The 17,078-nt window shown below is 58.6% G+C and overlaps 1 protein-coding gene across 1 annotated transcript; it reads right to left on the bottom strand.

Moving 5' to 3' along the window:
• Positions 1 to 671: 671 nt before the first annotated feature.
• GPRIN1 (G protein regulated inducer of neurite outgrowth 1) lies at positions 672 to 15,973 on the bottom strand. The gene is made up of 2 exons (XM_058677462.1): positions 15,849 to 15,973; positions 672 to 3,507 (listed from the first exon to the last, which is right to left on the bottom strand). Exon 2 carries the CDS (start codon positions 3,462 to 3,464, stop codon positions 801 to 803), a length of 2,664 nt encoding a protein of 887 aa, XP_058533445.1. The 5' UTR covers positions 3,465 to 3,507; positions 15,849 to 15,973; the 3' UTR covers positions 672 to 800.
• Between the last annotated feature and the right edge of the window lie 1,105 nt (positions 15,974 to 17,078).

The following is a 17,078-nucleotide window of genomic DNA, read 5'->3' as shown; positions in this document are numbered from 1 at the left end:
GGGGGCTCACAGCACGGGGGCGGGATGGGGGCAGTGGTACAAAGGGTTGGAGAGGGTGGCTACAGGATGGGGTCTCTACCTTGTCTCCAATACCAAGACCAGCTATCACCCAGGTGGCCAGCAACCCAAAACCTCCCATGTCACCCCTGGACCCCTCTGACTCTCCTCAGCTGAGCCCCCAGGTCACTTCCTGCAGCTGTTTTGGCCCCTTTGGGAATCGTGAGCAAGTGACCAGTGGGAGGTGACAGGGCTAAGGGACTAGACCGGGCAGGTTGGAGACAGGAGTTGGGGAAGGACCACCAACAGCATGCAAGACATGGCGGGACCACGGGGGCGTCGCTGTGGAGCTGCACATGCGTTCAGAACCTGCCACGTGCCCAGAGCTCTTCGCATTCAGCAACCTACACCTGCGCAGCAGAGGGCCCGCAGTCTCTCCGGGTTCTGGGGACCTAGCGCTCCGGAGACCTCAACAGGCCAGCCTGGCCGTCTCAGAAGCCTGCTGCAGTTCTGGGGAGGATGAAGGAGATGAGTGAGGGCGGTGCGCGGTCCCCCGTGCTCACCCGGTGTGACCAGGAAGTAGAGGTGAGGGCTGTGAGGGGCAAGAGGGCGCATGGGCATCGGGAACTTAGTAGAAAGGCTCACCTGCTAATTTTGGGAGGGGAGGGCCCGATAAGGTCCTAGAGGCTGCCCACTTTTCGGAGACCGGCCGCCAGCCACCGAGGGCAACCCTTCCAGGGGTCTGGGGTCAGGAAGGGAGCCTGAGAAGGTTGGACACCCGGGCATACAAAAAGGTGCGCGGATCACTCGGCCGTGGGTCCCGCCCGCGAGCAGCACCGCGGCCGGCGCACGCTCTGCAGCAGCGCGCGGAACAGGCCGGGCGGACGCTTAGCGGCGCCATCCTGGGACGCGGCTCTGACCGAGCCCGCTCGGCCAGGGCCAGCGCGGGAGGCTGCTGCAGCGGCCGCGGCAGGCGGCGGGGGCGCCCCTTGGCGGCCGTGTTCCTCGATCTGTCGCTCCAGATGCTTCTGGATAGCCATGCCCAGCACTTCCACTTCCATGGAGGCCCCGTATACCTCCCACGTCATGCCCTTCTCGTCCCAGCTGACGTCGCGCACGGGCTCTGCCGCCTCCTGCGGCGCCACAGCGGTCGCCAGCACGGATCCGGGCCTCACCCGCACTTCGGGGAAGGCGGGTGGCGCAGCGGGCAGCGGCCCGGCAGCCTGTGGTGTCATGGGCCCGGTGGCCACGGAGCGCGTCTCGGCGGCACCCAGTGACACCTGCAGGCCCGCGTCGCGGCGCGAGGGCGGCCCGGGAGACTGGCTGGGCGCGAGCGGCGCTGCCTGGAAGCTGAAGGCCGGGCCACCCGCGCCGTCCTGCGGAGACATGGGGCTCACGGCCACCGAGACGCAGGGCTGCGCTCCGGCCTGCGTGCCCGCGTCCTCGCGCGGTGGCAGAGCGCTCGCGTCCCACGACGGCGCCTTGGTGAAGTTGTCGCGAGTCCGCGGCCCCGCCGGGGGCGCAGTGGCCTCCATGGCCGCCAGGTCTTTGGGGCTCAGGCTGGAGACCTTGCCGCTGGCCGTCGCCGTCTCTGACTTTGTGCGACTCTCGCTGCTCCCTGCACCCCCGGCGCAAGGGACTGAACCGCAGGTTTTACGGTCTGATTTCTGCACCTGCTCCGCAGTCAGGGGTACCCCCTGCGCTGAAGGCAGGGGCTCTGCGTTTCCCGGAGACACGGACGCCTCTCCCTTTCCTGAGGATTTGGGATCCGCTTTCTCCGTGGCCAGGGCCCCCTCCTTTGGCAAAGATGCGGCAGCCCCCGGCCCGCGGCGCTGTGCCTCTGCCTTGTCTCCTGACTTCAGCTCTGTTTTTCCGAAGGCCCCGGGCTCTGCCTTGGTGCCAGGCACGGCACTGGCCTGCTCTAAAGGCAGAGGTCCTGCCTTGGGCCCCGGGCCAGCTTCTGCATTTCCCGGGGTCCCGCGGTCCACCTTCGCCAAGGACGAAGACACCGCCACCATCGAGCCTGTTTGTCCTGAGGCCGCAGGGGGCCCCGATTCTGAAGGCGCAGCCTTCCCAGGCGCACAGCGCTCAGCTTCCACTCTGGCCCCACTGGTGGCATCCATCTCGGCCGGGGCCGCAGGACCCTCCTTCTCCAGGGCCAGGGGCTCTCCTTTCCCCCGAGAAGATGGCGGATCCACCACCCTCCCCAAGGACGCGGGATCCCCGGGGTGGGAGGATGCCGATCCGGCCTTTCCAGAAGGCTCGGGATCCCCCTGTCCAGGAGGCGTCATTTTCCTGGTTTCTGCAATGGTGGGATCCGCCCCTTGGGACGGGGAGGGGCATATCTTGCCCTCAGACTTACACTCCACCTGTCCAGGAGACAAGGGTTCCGCGAGGTCCCACTTGCTGGAAGCCGGGCGGTCCCCAGGTTTCAGAGATGCAGTTTCCGGCTCTCCTGAGAGCAAAAGTTCCCCCTGGCCGGTGGACACCTCCATCTTGGCCATCCTCTCAGCGCCAGCACCTCCCTCTCCAGAGGGGGGAGGGTCCTCCTTTCTCAGGAGCCCAGGGTCCTGCTTTGCAGGGGTTACAGTTTCCATGCGTCCCCTGAGTGCAGGGTCCATCTCTCTGGAGGAGCCGAGCGCTGCAGCAGCTGTCCCAGAGGCTACAGGTCCGCTTGCTGACTCTGCAGAGTGCAAGGGCCCCAGCTTAGTCTGTTCCGTGGACGTATCTGCCTCTCTCGCAGGTGCCGCTTTGTCCCCAGAGGCCAGGTCCACCTGCCCAGAGGACATGGGATGATCATTTCTGGAACATGTGGGCTCCTCCTGTCTTGGCAACACGGGATCCACCTCTCTCGGGGACCCAGCACCCTCCTTCCTTGGGGACACCGGAACCCCCTTACTGGAGCACACGGCTTCTACCTTCTGCATGTGTGCTCCCCCTTCCTCTCCTGGGGCCGTGAGCGACGTTCCCCCAGGAGCCACAAGGCCGGCAGGCTCTGACTTTCCCGTGGGTGCAGAATCTGCCTGCTTTGCTGACTCGGAATCCATCTTCTCCAAGAACGTGGGGTTTGTGTTCTCTGAGGACCCAGGCTCGGACTGCCCACACGAGGAAGAGGTCGCTGTCCCTGAGGTCGGGGCTGCTCGTAAGGCCGCTGCCTCCTGGGTAGCCAACTCCTGAGGAGGACTGCAGCTTTGGGAAGATTGTCCCAGGCTCCCACCAGGGCCCTCAGAGCAAGTGGCCACTGCCCCAGCACCTGCAGGGCCACTGAGCCTGGAGTCCATGCTGGTGCTGTGGTCAGGGCTCTGCCTGGAGGGTGCGGGGCTGCCCTTCTGCTGGGAGGGGCCGCATTCTTTCATGGCCGGGCCCCCAACCTCCCGGCTCCCATCCTGTGGGCAGCAGAGAAGTCCCCGAGGGTGGGAGTCCTTCTGTGGCAGCTGGAGCCAGGTGGGTTCTTCAGCAGTGCCCATCTGCCTCCGTGGCCATGCTGGAGGTCAGGGCTGTCGTGTGGTTCTGAAGCAGAGAGAGAGAGCAGGTTCAGTGAGGGGGCCTCGGGCTCATCTTCCTGCCAGTCTCCAGCTCTGCCCACCTGCTCCCCCTGCTGGCCACAAGGCATGGGTTAAAAACAGCCCCAAGCATGTCACTTCCCTGTTCCACCGTGCCCCCTGGGCTAAGCCTTCTTGAAGTGGCACTGGACTTGGACACAGCCCAACTTTTCCACTTTGCCTACTGTAACTCATTACTTGTCAGCCCCATGCCCATACAATAGGCTCCCCCTAAAAGCTATGCACTGGTCCTCTAGGCCAGAAGTTGCAAATTGTGCTACCACCAAGGCCAGGGCTGGGGGGTGGACGACAAAGGGGGGCGGTGCATGCCCCTCCAGAGGGGAAGGCCTGGAAGAAGCCCACACTTCCTGCAGAGGTGGCAGCTGGCAGTACTCCTTCTGGGTGCCCGGAGAAGGGCATATCTAGGCTTCGATGTGCGCACCCCAGGTTCCTCTGGGCTGACGCAGCGAAGGGCTGGCCAGTCCCTCACTCCCTTTCATTCGTGGATTTCTGCAGGCTCTGTAGTGGGCCCTGAGCAGTCACCGTGGTCTGTCTAGGTCTAGGACAGAGACGGCACAGCAAGATCCAGGGAAAGTCGGGTGTGGGTGTGTCCACGCGGGAGGCTGGCTAGGGCTGTGGAAGAGGCAAGTTCTGTCCATGGTGCTGGGCAGCACCGGGAAGGGGCTCCTGCAGGCAGGCATGCCGACCGGCAGCTCAGGGCCATTGTGGACTCAGTGACCAAACAGGCAGAGCTCCTGCACATCCCCCTCCCGACCCCTGCCCAGGCCTGCTCCAGCACCATCTCCTCGTGTTCAGGCTCAACACCCTAGACCTATGGGGTCAAGTTGAACTTTTAAAATGTTTTAAAACATGCGTAGGCACCCCTGACTTTCTCACACACTCTGTGTCCCAGCCATCAGCAGAACATGTGGGTCTCCGTTCAAATTCCACCCAACATTGCGCTGCCTGCCCGGGGTAACCCCCAACCTCTCATTTTGAATCATCCGAGCTACACAGCTGCATACCCCAAGGCGACCCATCTTCCTCCCCGCCTCCCTCGTGAAGTCAAAGCAGCCTCCTTACTATACCACAAGGTCCCACCTCCTCCGGTTCATTCTGTCACATTCCTGAGCTTTGCTGATCCTCCCTGGCAGCCCCTTTCACTCTGGCCATTTCTTCTGCCCCTGGCACGCTTCCCCTCCAGGTAGCTGCACGGCCCACTCCCTTAAGCTTTCCTCTGCCATCGCCTACTACTCCTCACCCTCTGACGTATCACACGTGCTTGGTTTTGCTCAGTTTGTCTCTCTGGATAGAGGGAGGACACATCTGTTTTTATCAAGGTTCCCGCTGCACTGAGCTTTCCGGCCAGTGCACCTGCCTCCAGATGGTGCTCCACGGTCCCCAAAGGTGTGGCTGGCACGGAGGTGACAGCAGGAAATGTGGGACAAGCCCTCCAGGGGACACCACACGGCTACTCCAATGTGTGGCGTGATGAGCAAAGAGGCCCAGGATAGGGTGAATGAAAAAAGGTGCGACATGGCACCTGGGACCCCAGGCATGCAGCCCAGGAAGAGGCCATGCCAATGTGTGTGGGCTTCTTTCTCGGGAGAAACCTGGGGGAAATCCATACAATGCTACGTGCAGTGACTGCCTCTTGGTAGTGGGGTGGGGTTATGGGGGCCGAGGACCTGCCGTGTGCACCTGGATAACGTCAGAATTTGGGTCACATGTGGGCACTGTGGGTTGAGTCACTGGCCTGTGACACTAGCACCCCACATAGGGTGCCAGTTTGGTTTGTTTTTTAAAAAGATTTATTTATTTTTTATTACAAAGTCAGATATACAGAGAGGAGGAGAGACAGAGAGGAAGATCTTTCATTCAATGTTTCACTCCCCAAGTAACCGCAACGGCTGGTGCTGCGCCAATCTGAAGCCGGGAACCAGGAACCTCTTCCGGGTCTCCCACGTGGGTGCAGCGTCCCAAGGCTCTGGGCCGTCCTCGACTGCTTTCCCAGACCACAAGCAGGGAGCTGGATGGGAAGTGGAGCTGCCGGGACCAGAATCGGCACCCACATGGGATCCCGGCGCGTTCAAGGTGAGGATTTTAGCCGCTAGGCCACGCCGCTGGGCCCTAGGGTGCCAGTTTGAACCCCAGCTGCTCTGATTCGAGTCCAGCTCCCCGCTGATGTGCCTGGGAAGGCAGCAGAGGATGGCACACAGGCTTGGCCCCCCCACCCATGTGGGAATCTCCAATGGAGACCCTGGCTCCTCGCTTCAGCCTGGTTACCTGCTTCCAGCTACTGCAGCCACTCAGGGCGTGAATCAGCAGATGGGAGATCTTTCTTTTTTATTTTTGAAATTTATAGTACAATTCTGTATAGTTGGGGATTCCTCTCCACCCAATTTCCACCCCTGACTGATTTTTCCCATAATGTCACAACTCTTCTTAAGGAGGAGATGGCTTTTTTCTTTTCTGTCATTCTGTCTTTCAAATAAATACAAACCTTTTAAATGCAGAAGAAAATCAAGCCTTTAATGACTGCCTGCAACCTATGCGGCCAAGTTGAACTTTCAAAATGTTTTAAAGTAAACCGATTTCTTTTTATTTGAAAGTCAGAGTTAAAGAGACGGTGAGACAGCTTTTTCGTCTGCTGGTACACTCCCCAAATGGCCATAACGGTTAGTGCCTAGCCACTCCAAAGCCAGGAGCCAGGAGCCTCTTCGGGTCTCCCATGCAGGTGCAGTGTCCCAGGGCTTTGGGCCATCCTCCACTGCTTGCTTAGGGCACAAGTAGGGAGCTGGATGGGAAGTGGAACAGCAAGGACCTAACCCAGTGCCCATGTGGGATCTGGTGTCGTGGGCAGAGGTTTAGCCTGATACGACACAGTGCCAGCCACTTTAATGTGTTTCCTTTTTTTAAGATTTATTTTGATTGGAAAGTCAGATATACGGACGAGAGGAAGAACTGTCCAATGATTCACTCCCCAAGTGGCCGCAACTGAGCCAATTCAAACCCAGGAACCTCTTCCAGATCTCCCATGCAGGTGCAGAGTCTCAAGGGTTTGGGCCGTCCTCCACTGCTTTCCCAAGGCCACAAGCAGGGAGTTGGATGGGAAGCGGGGCCGCCAGGATTAGAACCAGCACCCATATGGGATCCTGGCGCATTGAAGGCGAGGACTTTAGCCACTAGGCCACCATGCCAGGACCCTGCTAGAGCAATCTTGCCCCCCCTCCTTGCTGGCCATCTCTCTCCAAATCTCCCATCACAGCGTACATGCCTCCTCCTCCAGGGAGCCCTCTTGGCCTTCTATTCCTCTGGGTTGCCATGGCTTCCTACTCCTCTCTCAAGCAGCCCAGAGGAGACATTTCCAGGTCTGGGCCGCTGAACAGGCCTCAGGCAGCTGGATTCCTAAGACTCACAGGTTAGGAGACAGGGACAGGAGAGGGAGGGGGAGGCTTTGCAGGGGACAGTGGGCATGGGAACTTCAGAAGTGAGCGGGGGAGCCGTGGGCCTCTTGAGGATGTCCAGGTGGCAGGTATGTGTGTAGTCCAGCTGAGTACTGCTGGAATTCACGGGGGTTGTGTGAACAAGGGCCGAGCTGCAAGGGCCCAGGGTTGGCAGGGGGCCAGGCGGGCACCTGAGCTGAGTGGTCTACTTTCATTTTCTACCTTTTGATATAATAAGTGTTTGCTATGGGCAGAGATAACTCTTTTTTTTCCCCTCCCATAAAGAAACAGGGTGGGGGGTGGTGAGTAGTGTAGTGTAGTAGGCTAATCCTCTACCTGTGGTGCCAGTGAGAAACATAAATGTTTTCTGCTTTTGTGATTTCTGCCTTGTTTGCTTGGCTGGGGGCTGTGTGAACTCCAGGCCTGATGGTCTCCATGACATCTGGCAGGACACCTGCAGGTCTTGTAGGCGGAGCATTCCTCAGGAAGGCGGACCCTGGTGTTAGGTAAGACTTGCTCACTACCCTATAGCCCACCAGTTTGTACTGCTGGCTTGCTTCAAACCCACCAACAGAAGCCTGCAACTTGCTCTTTTTAAAAGTGAACAGTTCAACTGACCAATCATGACTGTATAGGTGTGTGGAATTGGCCTGAAGTGTGTAAAAACCCTGTGCTATCCAACCTCGGGGCTGCCCAGTCCCAAACTACTGCGCGGGGGACGGCTGGGAGCCCAGGCCAGCCTGAATAAACCTCCCTTATGCGTTTGCATCGACTTCAGACTCCTGATGATGTCTGGGGATCTCAAAATCTGGGGTACAACACCAGCATCCCATATGGGCACCAGTTTGTGCTCTGGCTCTCTACTTTAGATCCAGCTCTCTGCTTATGGCCTGGGATAGCAGCAGAAGGTGGCTCAAGTCCTTTGGTCCCTGCACCCATGTGGGAGACCTGGAAGAAGCTCCTGGCTCCTGGCTTTGGATCACTTCAGCTCTGGCCGTTGCGGCCATGTGCAGAGTGGACCAGCGATCGATGATCTTTGTCTCTGTCTCTGCTTCTCTGTACACCAGCCTTTCCACTAAAACAAACAGGGGCTGACACTGAGGCTTTGTAGATTAGGCTTCTGCCTGCAGGGTTGGCATCCCGTATGGGTGCTCGTTCAAGTCTTGGCTGCTCCCCTTCTGATCCAGCTCCCTGCTAATCTGCCTGAGCCAGTAGTGGAGGATGGCCCAAGTCCTTGGGACCCTGCACCCATTTGGGAGACCCAGAAGAAGTTCTGGCTCCTGGCTCCCACCAGTTCAGCTCTGGCTCTTGCAGCCATTTGGACAGTGTCTCAGTGGATGAAAGGTTTACCCTCTGTCTCTTCTTCTCTTTCAATAAATTCGGTTTTCAAATAAGATCTGAAAAAAATAAATCTGAAAAAAAAATAGGGGCAAGTGTTGCGATGCTGCACTTTCAGTCTCTACCTTTGACATCAGCATCCCACATGAGCTCCAGTTCCAGCCCCGGCTGCATGGTTTCCGACCCAGCTCCCTGTTAATACACTTGGGAAAGTGGCAGAGGATGGCTCAAGTGCCTGGGCCCCTGCCACCCACAGGAAAGACCAGGGAGGCACAGCCTCAGCTGTCATGGCCATGAGAGGAGGGAACCAGCAGAGAGATCTGTTTCTATAACTCTGCCTTTTAAATAAATAAATTACATCTTCATTTCTAAAGCAGACCAAGACAGATGCCTGAAGGCTCCCGACATCCTCGGGGGAGACAAGAGGAAGTGGAGAGGCCTGTGGCACAGTGGAGGCGCAACTGCACGTCCTTCCACCTGCTTGGCATGTGTCAAGTGTGTGTGCAAGGCAGGGGATGCAGCCGACTGAGAGACGTGCCTGGGCCCGGTCCTTCAGGTGTGGACCGAAGGCGTGGAGGGATGGGGCAAGGGGAAATGAACAAGTCACAAACAAATGATGTAACCTTAAATCCCCCGTTGCTGTGAGGATCAAGGGGCAGGCAGTTGGTTTAGAGCTGTGGTCCTGGTCAAGAAAAGCCTCCCTTACAGAGGTCACCAGCTCAGCCAGCCATGCAAAGTTGGAGCTGGCAGCAGCCTGCTGGCTGCTGGTGGGTGCCAGGCCAGGAGTGTCTTCATGCTCAGAGCCCTGATTCCAGCCACCGCGTAAACGTGGTGAGCTGTTCCCTGGCGGCCAGTGCGCCAGTGCAGAGCCTGGTGCCTGCCCAGCTGTGGGCTCTGGGGTTTTGAGGCATTGAATTGCTGCTTCGGTAGCTCCATGTTGAGCCCACTGTGCTTCGGAGATGTGAATCAATCCTAAAGATTCCCAATGACTTAGTAACTTTTCCTTTGAAGGTAAGCGAGGGTAATGAGAGCTGGTAAGTTGGAGAAGAGGGACCAGATGATTTTTATGGATAAGACTGATATACCAGCCTCCTTTCAGTCCTGTGTAGAACTTGTAATCACTGAACAATGCTGACCACCGAACACCAGTCCATGCAAAAGCTAAGGCTTGGGGCTTGTCTAGCAGGATCATATCCTATTACCTGACATGATGATGGATCAGGAGACGGGTCACATCAGGCAGGGCCATGACATTCACTAGCACATGAGAGAACCATTTCTGGGGGTAGATTCTGTGGGCGATGTGTGGGCCAAACCCCGTGGAAATTCTAGCCCCACTGGTTAGCTCAAGAGTTGGGGTGGTGATGGATTTAGCTAGGTGTGACCAAGGAGCCTGCCATCAAGCACAGGTAAAGGAACCGACAACAGTCTGGACTGGTCAAGGCAGCAGCACCCGAATGTGCATCCTGAAATGGGTGTGGGATGGGCTGGGCTGCAACGTTCACCAGCTCATACAAGGCCAATAGGAAGGCCAGACTATACCAGACACTGGCCTAACATCCACAGGCATGTATGAGAACTGGGTCTGGGAGTGGGTCAAAGCTCCCACTGGTGAACACATGGTCCAGACCTGGGGGTGGGATAAGCTGAGCAAACAAGCTCCAGTGGCTGGCTAATGTGTGGGTTGGTAATGGAATGGAGTGGACCAGGCAGGACTGAGCAAACCTTAGCCCACAAGCAAAACTAGAAACCAGGATGGGGCCCGGCAGCGTGGCCTAGCAGCTAAAGTCCTCGCCTTGAACGCCCCAGGGTCCCATATGGGCGCCGGTTCTAATCCCGGCAGCTCCACTTCCCATCCAGCTCCCTGCCTGTGCCCTGGGAAAGCAGTCGAGGACGGCCCAAAGCTTTGGGACCCTGCACCCGCGTGGGAGACCCGGAAGAGGTTCCTGATTCCCGGCTTCGGATCGGCAAGCACCGGCTGTTGCGGCTCACTTGGGGAGTGAATCATCGGATGGAAGATCTTCCTCTCTGTCTCTCCTCCTCTCTGTATATCTGACTTTGTAATAAAAATAAATAAATTAAAAAAAAAAAAAAGAAAAAAAAAAGAAACCAGGATGGAGCACAGGTTATGCCAAGCTAGGCTCTTGCACCTACTGGTCTGCATGAGCCAGGGACAGTAAGCCACAGCATCTAAGACAGGGGCTGGGACAGGTGAGGGGCTGTGCAAAGCTGAGTCAGAGCAACCACTGGCATGCATGCGATCTAAAAAAAAAAAAAAAAAACTTTAAAAAGAGAAAATATAGCACCCACTTAAGGGGAAAACCCTCACAAGAACACCAAGATGGAACAGGCCTGGTTGGGGAGGCAAGGGGACACCCTAGCTGGGTTGAGGTTCCCACCAAGGAGCACATGGGTTGGAATGGGGGCTGCGTTCTGATCAGAATATGGTTGTAGTCTCCCTTGGCACAAGTGTGGACTGGGACTGGACGCACCAAGCCGGGTTAGACTCCAACACCATCTTGTGCTCTGGAGGACCAGGGTAAATGTGGGACGGACTAGGCCAGGTCTCAGTCCCTACCGAGCCACGTGTGAGCTGTATATGGGTATGGAAGAGCCTTGGCAGGGCTGAAACATCCAACAGTAAGAACCAGATTGGGTTGAAGGCCAGTCAGAAAAGGCTACTGTTCCTACTAGGACAGGAGGTGGACCGAGTAGGGCTAGCTCATGGACCTACGGTATGCGCAAAACCTGGCATTGGAGAGGTTCTGATGGAGGAGCCTGGGCAACTCCTCTAGCAGAACACAGTCCTTTCAGATAAGTGCAAGAAGCATTATAGGAAACAGCCCAGAACAGGTCATGGAAAGTTACCCACTGGTGTACATTTGGCATGGGTCGGGGGCAGACCAGGCTGAACCAGTTCACATCAGCTGCTGGTGAATCCGAGCACCAGAACAGAGTGTGGGTCGAGCCAGGTTTGGTTGCAACAAAAACCAATGCACATTACGAAATGCCAAGTTGAGGTGACTTGTACCGGATGTGGCCGTAGTGCCCAACAGCACACGTGAGAACCAGGGAGGGGGGGTGGAGCCCGGAGGGGGAATGTGGGGGGCTCCCCTGCTGGACAGCTACTCCCACTGGAGAGTGTGAGCTGGGATGGGGGCAGGGCTACAACACCTGTGGGCCTCATGTGCGCTAGATCAGGGAAAAGCCAGGCTAGACTGACTGTTCCTACTGCTGCAAGCATAAATTAGAGTGGATGACGGTTGTTTGGGCACTGCCGCAGCATCAGCTGGCAGAAGCTGGCATTGGGGGCTAATTCTGTCAAGTTAAACTGCAGAACCACCTGGAGAGTGCATAATCTGGGAGTGGGAGTGGCCTAGAAAGGAAATAGTGGGCTCCTCCCTCTTGGGTTACCACTCCCACTGGAGAGCATGAAAACCAGGACAGGGGCAGGGGTGGCTAGACAGAAGGGCACCTGCCAGTATGTGTGTGGGGGCTGGCTAGTGGAGCTGGTTAGGTTGAACTAGGCTTCAGTGCCCACTGACATGTATGAGAGCTGAATGGGATATGAGACAGACTGGACAAGTCTGCTGTACATACTGACAAGCGTGGGAACCAGAATAGGGACGGGCCTGGTGGGGATTATTGTGGTCGCCCCGACTAGGCTGCAGCTCCCACTGGTTTATGTGAGGGCCGAGTGTGTGCTGGGCAGAATCAGGCCGGACTGCAACACCCATTGGTTCCAGTGGAAGACAGGACTGGAAACAGAACCGACCCAGCAACTGCAACCACCAGCTGATTGGGGCGATGGACTGTTTCGGGTCCTATACTTGCAAGTACACACAAGAACCTGGTTTGGGTTCACCTCAGACAAAGTTTCTTTAGGGATACCCTCAATCGAACTGCCAGACTCAGATCCCTAACCAAGAAAAGAAAGAGGACAGAACAAATCAATCAACTACCCCAGCCACATGTTGGCAGTGAAAAACAGGGCAAACGGAGACTCTAAGGTGGACTATGTGGATTCTGCAGCGACTTCATTGTGCTTGGAATGGCGAGATTGGCAGCAATTCATAACTGTTGAACTAACAAAACCACTTGAGCAAGACCCTCGAAGCATGCCCCACATCGGGGACCTGGGCTGGTTAGGATACTGGGTGGGGGCTTCTCCCTTTACCTCCCCTTTTACTCTAGATATAGGGAAAAAATGTGGAAATGATAGTCTTACCCACTTTCCCGTAGCCCTTGAACCTCTGTGCCCTAATTAACTATGTAAAGATTGTCAAAAAAAAATAATAATAAAATAAAATAAAACAGTGAAAAAAAAAGCTGGAGCTGGAGCTGGAGGGGCTCCCTGGCGGCAGGAGGCGGGCAGTGCTGGTGGCCAACCCTCCCTGCAGTGGCTGTTCGTCCTAAGGGTACCAGAAAACCCTGGAGCGTCTTGGGCAGTAGACAGCACCCTGTGTGGCCAGCTCCTGTCATGCGTGGAGCACAGTTGGCTTTCCTCTATTGGAAAGGCTGGCATACTTTTAAAATCTCATGCAGACCGAGCCAAACACTTGCAGAGGCCAGCTCTGAGTCCTGGCTGCCTGCTTGTAGCCTCGGACCACTCTGGTTCTTGCACCTGTGGGAAAGTTTAGGTGGGTGGGCAGGCAGTTGCAAAAAGGGTCTGGGTTGCTACAAGGGCCACTCCTGCCTCAGTCTACTCCTGTGTGGCCGGCAGGTGTGCCAACCCTGGGTCCCTGCCACCCCTCATTTCCACCTTGGAATCCCCACACAGCAGCCCCCAGGGGCTCCTGCTTCCTGGGGGAGGAAGTCCTCCTCCTCCTCCCTGTGAGGCCCTCAGGACCACGCTTGCTGCTGCCTGCCTTCCCCCACTCCGCCCCTACCCCCGCCCCCACCGCCCCTATTCAGCAGAAGGGGGTGCTTGCATGGCTGAGCTTGGGGCTGGGTTGTTTTTATCTCCTCCGCCTGTCAGAGCCCAGCTGTGCTCCCAGGAGGAGGAAGGGTTGGGAAGGCCCCACAGCGCACAGCAGAACCTGGACCTGAGATCTGCTTGCTGGCGCTGGCCTCAGGGCACTACGTGCGAGTAGACGCCAGCTTTCCAAAGAAGCAATGAGCTGATCAACACTGAGGAATCAAGACCGCAGCTTCTGATCCAACTTGGAGTTTCCCTTGGAGAACTGAAATTTGGCAATGTGCTTCCTCAGTGGCCACAGTTAGCTGGAGCTGGGCAGGCTGCCTCCTGGGGTTTGGGACACAGAGAGCGGGGTGAGGGGACAGGGAGTTGCGATGCTCGCCAATCAGCCACAATCCCCACCTGCCCCGGTGCAGGGGGGGTCCTGGACATCGAGCTTGGCTGCCCTGTCTGTTGCATCCTAGGAAGTGAACCTTGATCTAGAAGTCCAGAAAGGTAGGGCGCGACCTTCCCCAAGTCAGGCCCTTACTGTCAGCCAGGGCCACCCCCTGTTTTCCAGAGGGGGACAGCAATGTTGAGCAAGGCAGGCCTGGCCCCACTGGTAACACTGTCTTTGACCAGGCCCCTGGAAGAGGTGGCTCCCGGTTCTCAGCCTCTCGGATGGGAAGAGGTGGGACAGAGGTGGAGAGCCCAGTCATGGACACAGAAGCAGGGGCTGGCTCTCTGACCTTCTCTGTGGCCCTGGGGGAGTGTGTCCACCCTCCCGGCCCAGTGTGCGAGGTGGGCAAGGGAACGGAGTTCGCTCTAGAAAAGCAGCCTACCAGAAGACTTCACCAGCCAGTTCCTTCCCAGCTCTCCAGTGAGCCTCAAGACCCTTCCCAAAGGCAGCTGGGACCTGGCTGCTCACCCTCTACCCTGCCACTGCACCTCCCAACTCCATCCCTCTGGCACAAGGTGCCTAGCCCTGGACCCAGCACTCCAGGCTCCTCTGCAACAATTTCACAAGATTAGCATCTGTCATCCCATTTCACAGATGAAGATGACATTGAAAGCAAAGGGAGAAGACCAAACCAGGGGCACACACCGAGCCGGGAGGGTGAGGCTGTGGTGCAGTGCCATCCGTGCCCGAGCTCCTGATGCCCTCTTGCTTTGGGGGTCAGCCCAAGCATCTCCTGCTGGCGGGGACCTCCTATGCCAAGGAAGGAAGAACACCTATGACCACATGAGCTGGCACACTCGGGTACAAACCGATGAGGGCAGTCAGTCCAACTGAGGCTGAAGGCTGAGAAGGTGCTGTTCACCCAGTGTGCAAAGGAATGAACAGAGCGCTAGTGGACATGTGTGCCAGCTCCAGAGAGCCTGGGGCCAGGACCTAGCTCCCGCCTTCTGCTCAGGAAAGGAGGGGTGTGCCTGTACCCACACCTGTGTGTGCTTGCGCCTTGGGGGCCGCCAGGATCCTGGGGTGTGCACACGCGGCCACACAGCCTCCCAGCCTCACCCATGTGAGAGCTGACCCTGATCACACACACGCACACACACACACCCCTACACCCCGCTGGTCCCTGGGGATGCCCATTCAGACCACAGAGAGCTGCTGGCCTGTCCCTTTCCCTACAGCATCTCCTCCAGGCCTCGCAGTCAGGAACCTGCAAACACCTCCCACGGTGACAAGGCGACAAAGGCTTATGGGGTCCCCCAGCCCCCTCCTCGCCTAATGCCTTCAGAGTAGCCAAAGCTCCACTGGGGGCAGCAGGGGGAGGAGGAGCTAGCAAAGACCTGTCTCCAGCCGCGGCGCCCAGGCCATGCCCCCTCCCTCCTCTATCTGTAAGAGGGCAGAATGAACCCTCAGGCATGTGCCAACTTGGGCTGGAGCAGTGTGAACAGTGTATGTGTGAGAGCTGACTGCAGGATCCACACGGGGAAACCCAGGAACCTCAAACGCAGGCACAGGCAGCCCAGCCCAGGGTGGCTGCCAGTGGGTAGCCGACAGGGAATCCTGTTGAATGGCACGAGTGCGTAGCTCTGCCGGATGCGTGTGGACACAGGCTCCGGCTCCCGTCACTGGGTGGATGCACAGGTGGCCGTGGGTGAGACGGATGGAACGAAAGGGGCCAGTGCGTGTGCAGAGAAGAGCCCCAAGGTAGATTTGGACCTGTGGCCTCGCCCAGGGAAGCAGGTGCCCGTGTGTGAACGCGGTGAGTGGCCCCGGCCCGGAGTGTGTGCCACGCCGGGCGTGTGACCGCCAGAGTGCTCGCGCCAGGAAAGAGATGAATCAATGCGGGCCGACCCCTCCCCCCAGTGGCGGGAAGCGCCCCCTCCCGCACACCAGCCTCGCCAAACAAAGCCAGCGACGGCGCGGAGGCCGGCGCGGAGACCCGGCTCCTTGCCCCCCGGGGGTGGCCTGGCGCGCAGGGGCCCCCTCGGGTCTCCGGACTCGCCTGCGGGACCCGCCCCGGCCCCAGCGCCGAGACCCGCCGCCGCCCCCGGCCGTGCGCACGAAGACTCCGGGTCCCAAGCCGCGCCCGAGCCCCGCGCCCTGGGGGCTTCGCGGACCCCGGCCGCCAGCCGCCGCCCCGAAGGGCGGGCAGGTGCGGGCGCGGTGCTTACCCCGCGGTGCCGCCGCCGCTCCGGCTCCCCGGCGCTCTGCGCTCCCGCCGCTCCAGCCGCCGCCGCCCGAGCGGCCTCGGGCTGCCTCCGGCCGGGCTGGCGGGCGGACCCGCCGACTCCGCGCCGCGTCCCCCGCGCCGGGCTCCGCGCTCCCGCCCCGCGCCCCGCCCCGAGCATGCGCGCTGTCGGAACCGGGAGGGGCGGTGCCGCCGGGGACAGCGGGGCCGGAGGGAGGGTGGGGGCACCCCTGGCCCAGCGCCCCTCACCGCGGCCTGTGGGCGCCTGCGTGCCCCGCCCTCCTCAACCACGTTCCCATTTCCCAGACTGGGAGACTGAGGGCGCAGAGGCAGCCAGGTGCGCGCTCGCCGACGCGGGGCGCGCCACTCCAGATTCGCTCAGCCCAGCCCCACGAACGCCGTCCCCTGGTTCCACCAAGAGAGTTGCGGTTCCGCTCTCGCCCGCCGACCTGCCGCACCTGCTTGGGGACCCACCCAGGCGGCTCGATCCCGCTGCGAGGAAATTCCCCGCCTCCCCCTCGGCCGCACTTCCGGCCTGCTCTCTCCTCCCCTGCCCCGCCCCCGGCCCTTTGTCTCGCTGCTGCCCACGCTCCGAGCATGGAGGGGTCCGTGGCATCGCGGGTGCGGGAGATGTACCTTGCATTTCCCCTGTGCGGGCCTCCAAAACCAAAGGGCCAACTCCTTGTCTATGTGTGCGGCGTTCTCCTCCTCCGTGGGGACCCACTTGAAGCCTCAGTTTATCCACCCATAAAATGGGATTACGCCGATCACTGCGCAGTGGTCTTGCCTGGAGCAAGAGTCCAGACGCTTCCAGTTGAATCTGAACTGGCAAGGATGAAAGACTCGGTGCCCTTTCCCTCCACATTCCCTAGCAGAGACAGGTCTCATTCAATGTCTAATCACTCAGGAGCAAGTTAATATTGGTGTGCTATGTCCCCATCTTTTAGATAAGAAAACAGATATGGGTAAGTGATTTGTTCATGGCCACAAGGCTAATTGGGAGTGGAGCAGTCCGGCTCTGAAACCTCATGCTTCACTCTTACATTTTGACCCTCTTCCTTAACTGATAAGCCACACATCACTATGACCTTTAGTTTTGTGAAAATCTAGGTGCAATTGAAGAAAATCCACGGAGCCCGTGTCTTGAGCCAGTACCCCAGGAGAGGAGAAAAGCGCCGCGTGCAGGACCTGTTTTCAGCACCGTGGCCAGCGC

The sequence above is a fragment of the Ochotona princeps genome, chromosome 19, assembly GCF_030435755.1.
Source record: "Ochotona princeps isolate mOchPri1 chromosome 19, mOchPri1.hap1, whole genome shotgun sequence".
Classification (NCBI taxonomy): Eukaryota; Metazoa; Chordata; class Mammalia; order Lagomorpha; family Ochotonidae; genus Ochotona; species Ochotona princeps.
This window is presented reverse-complemented; position numbering and strand designations above follow the sequence as displayed.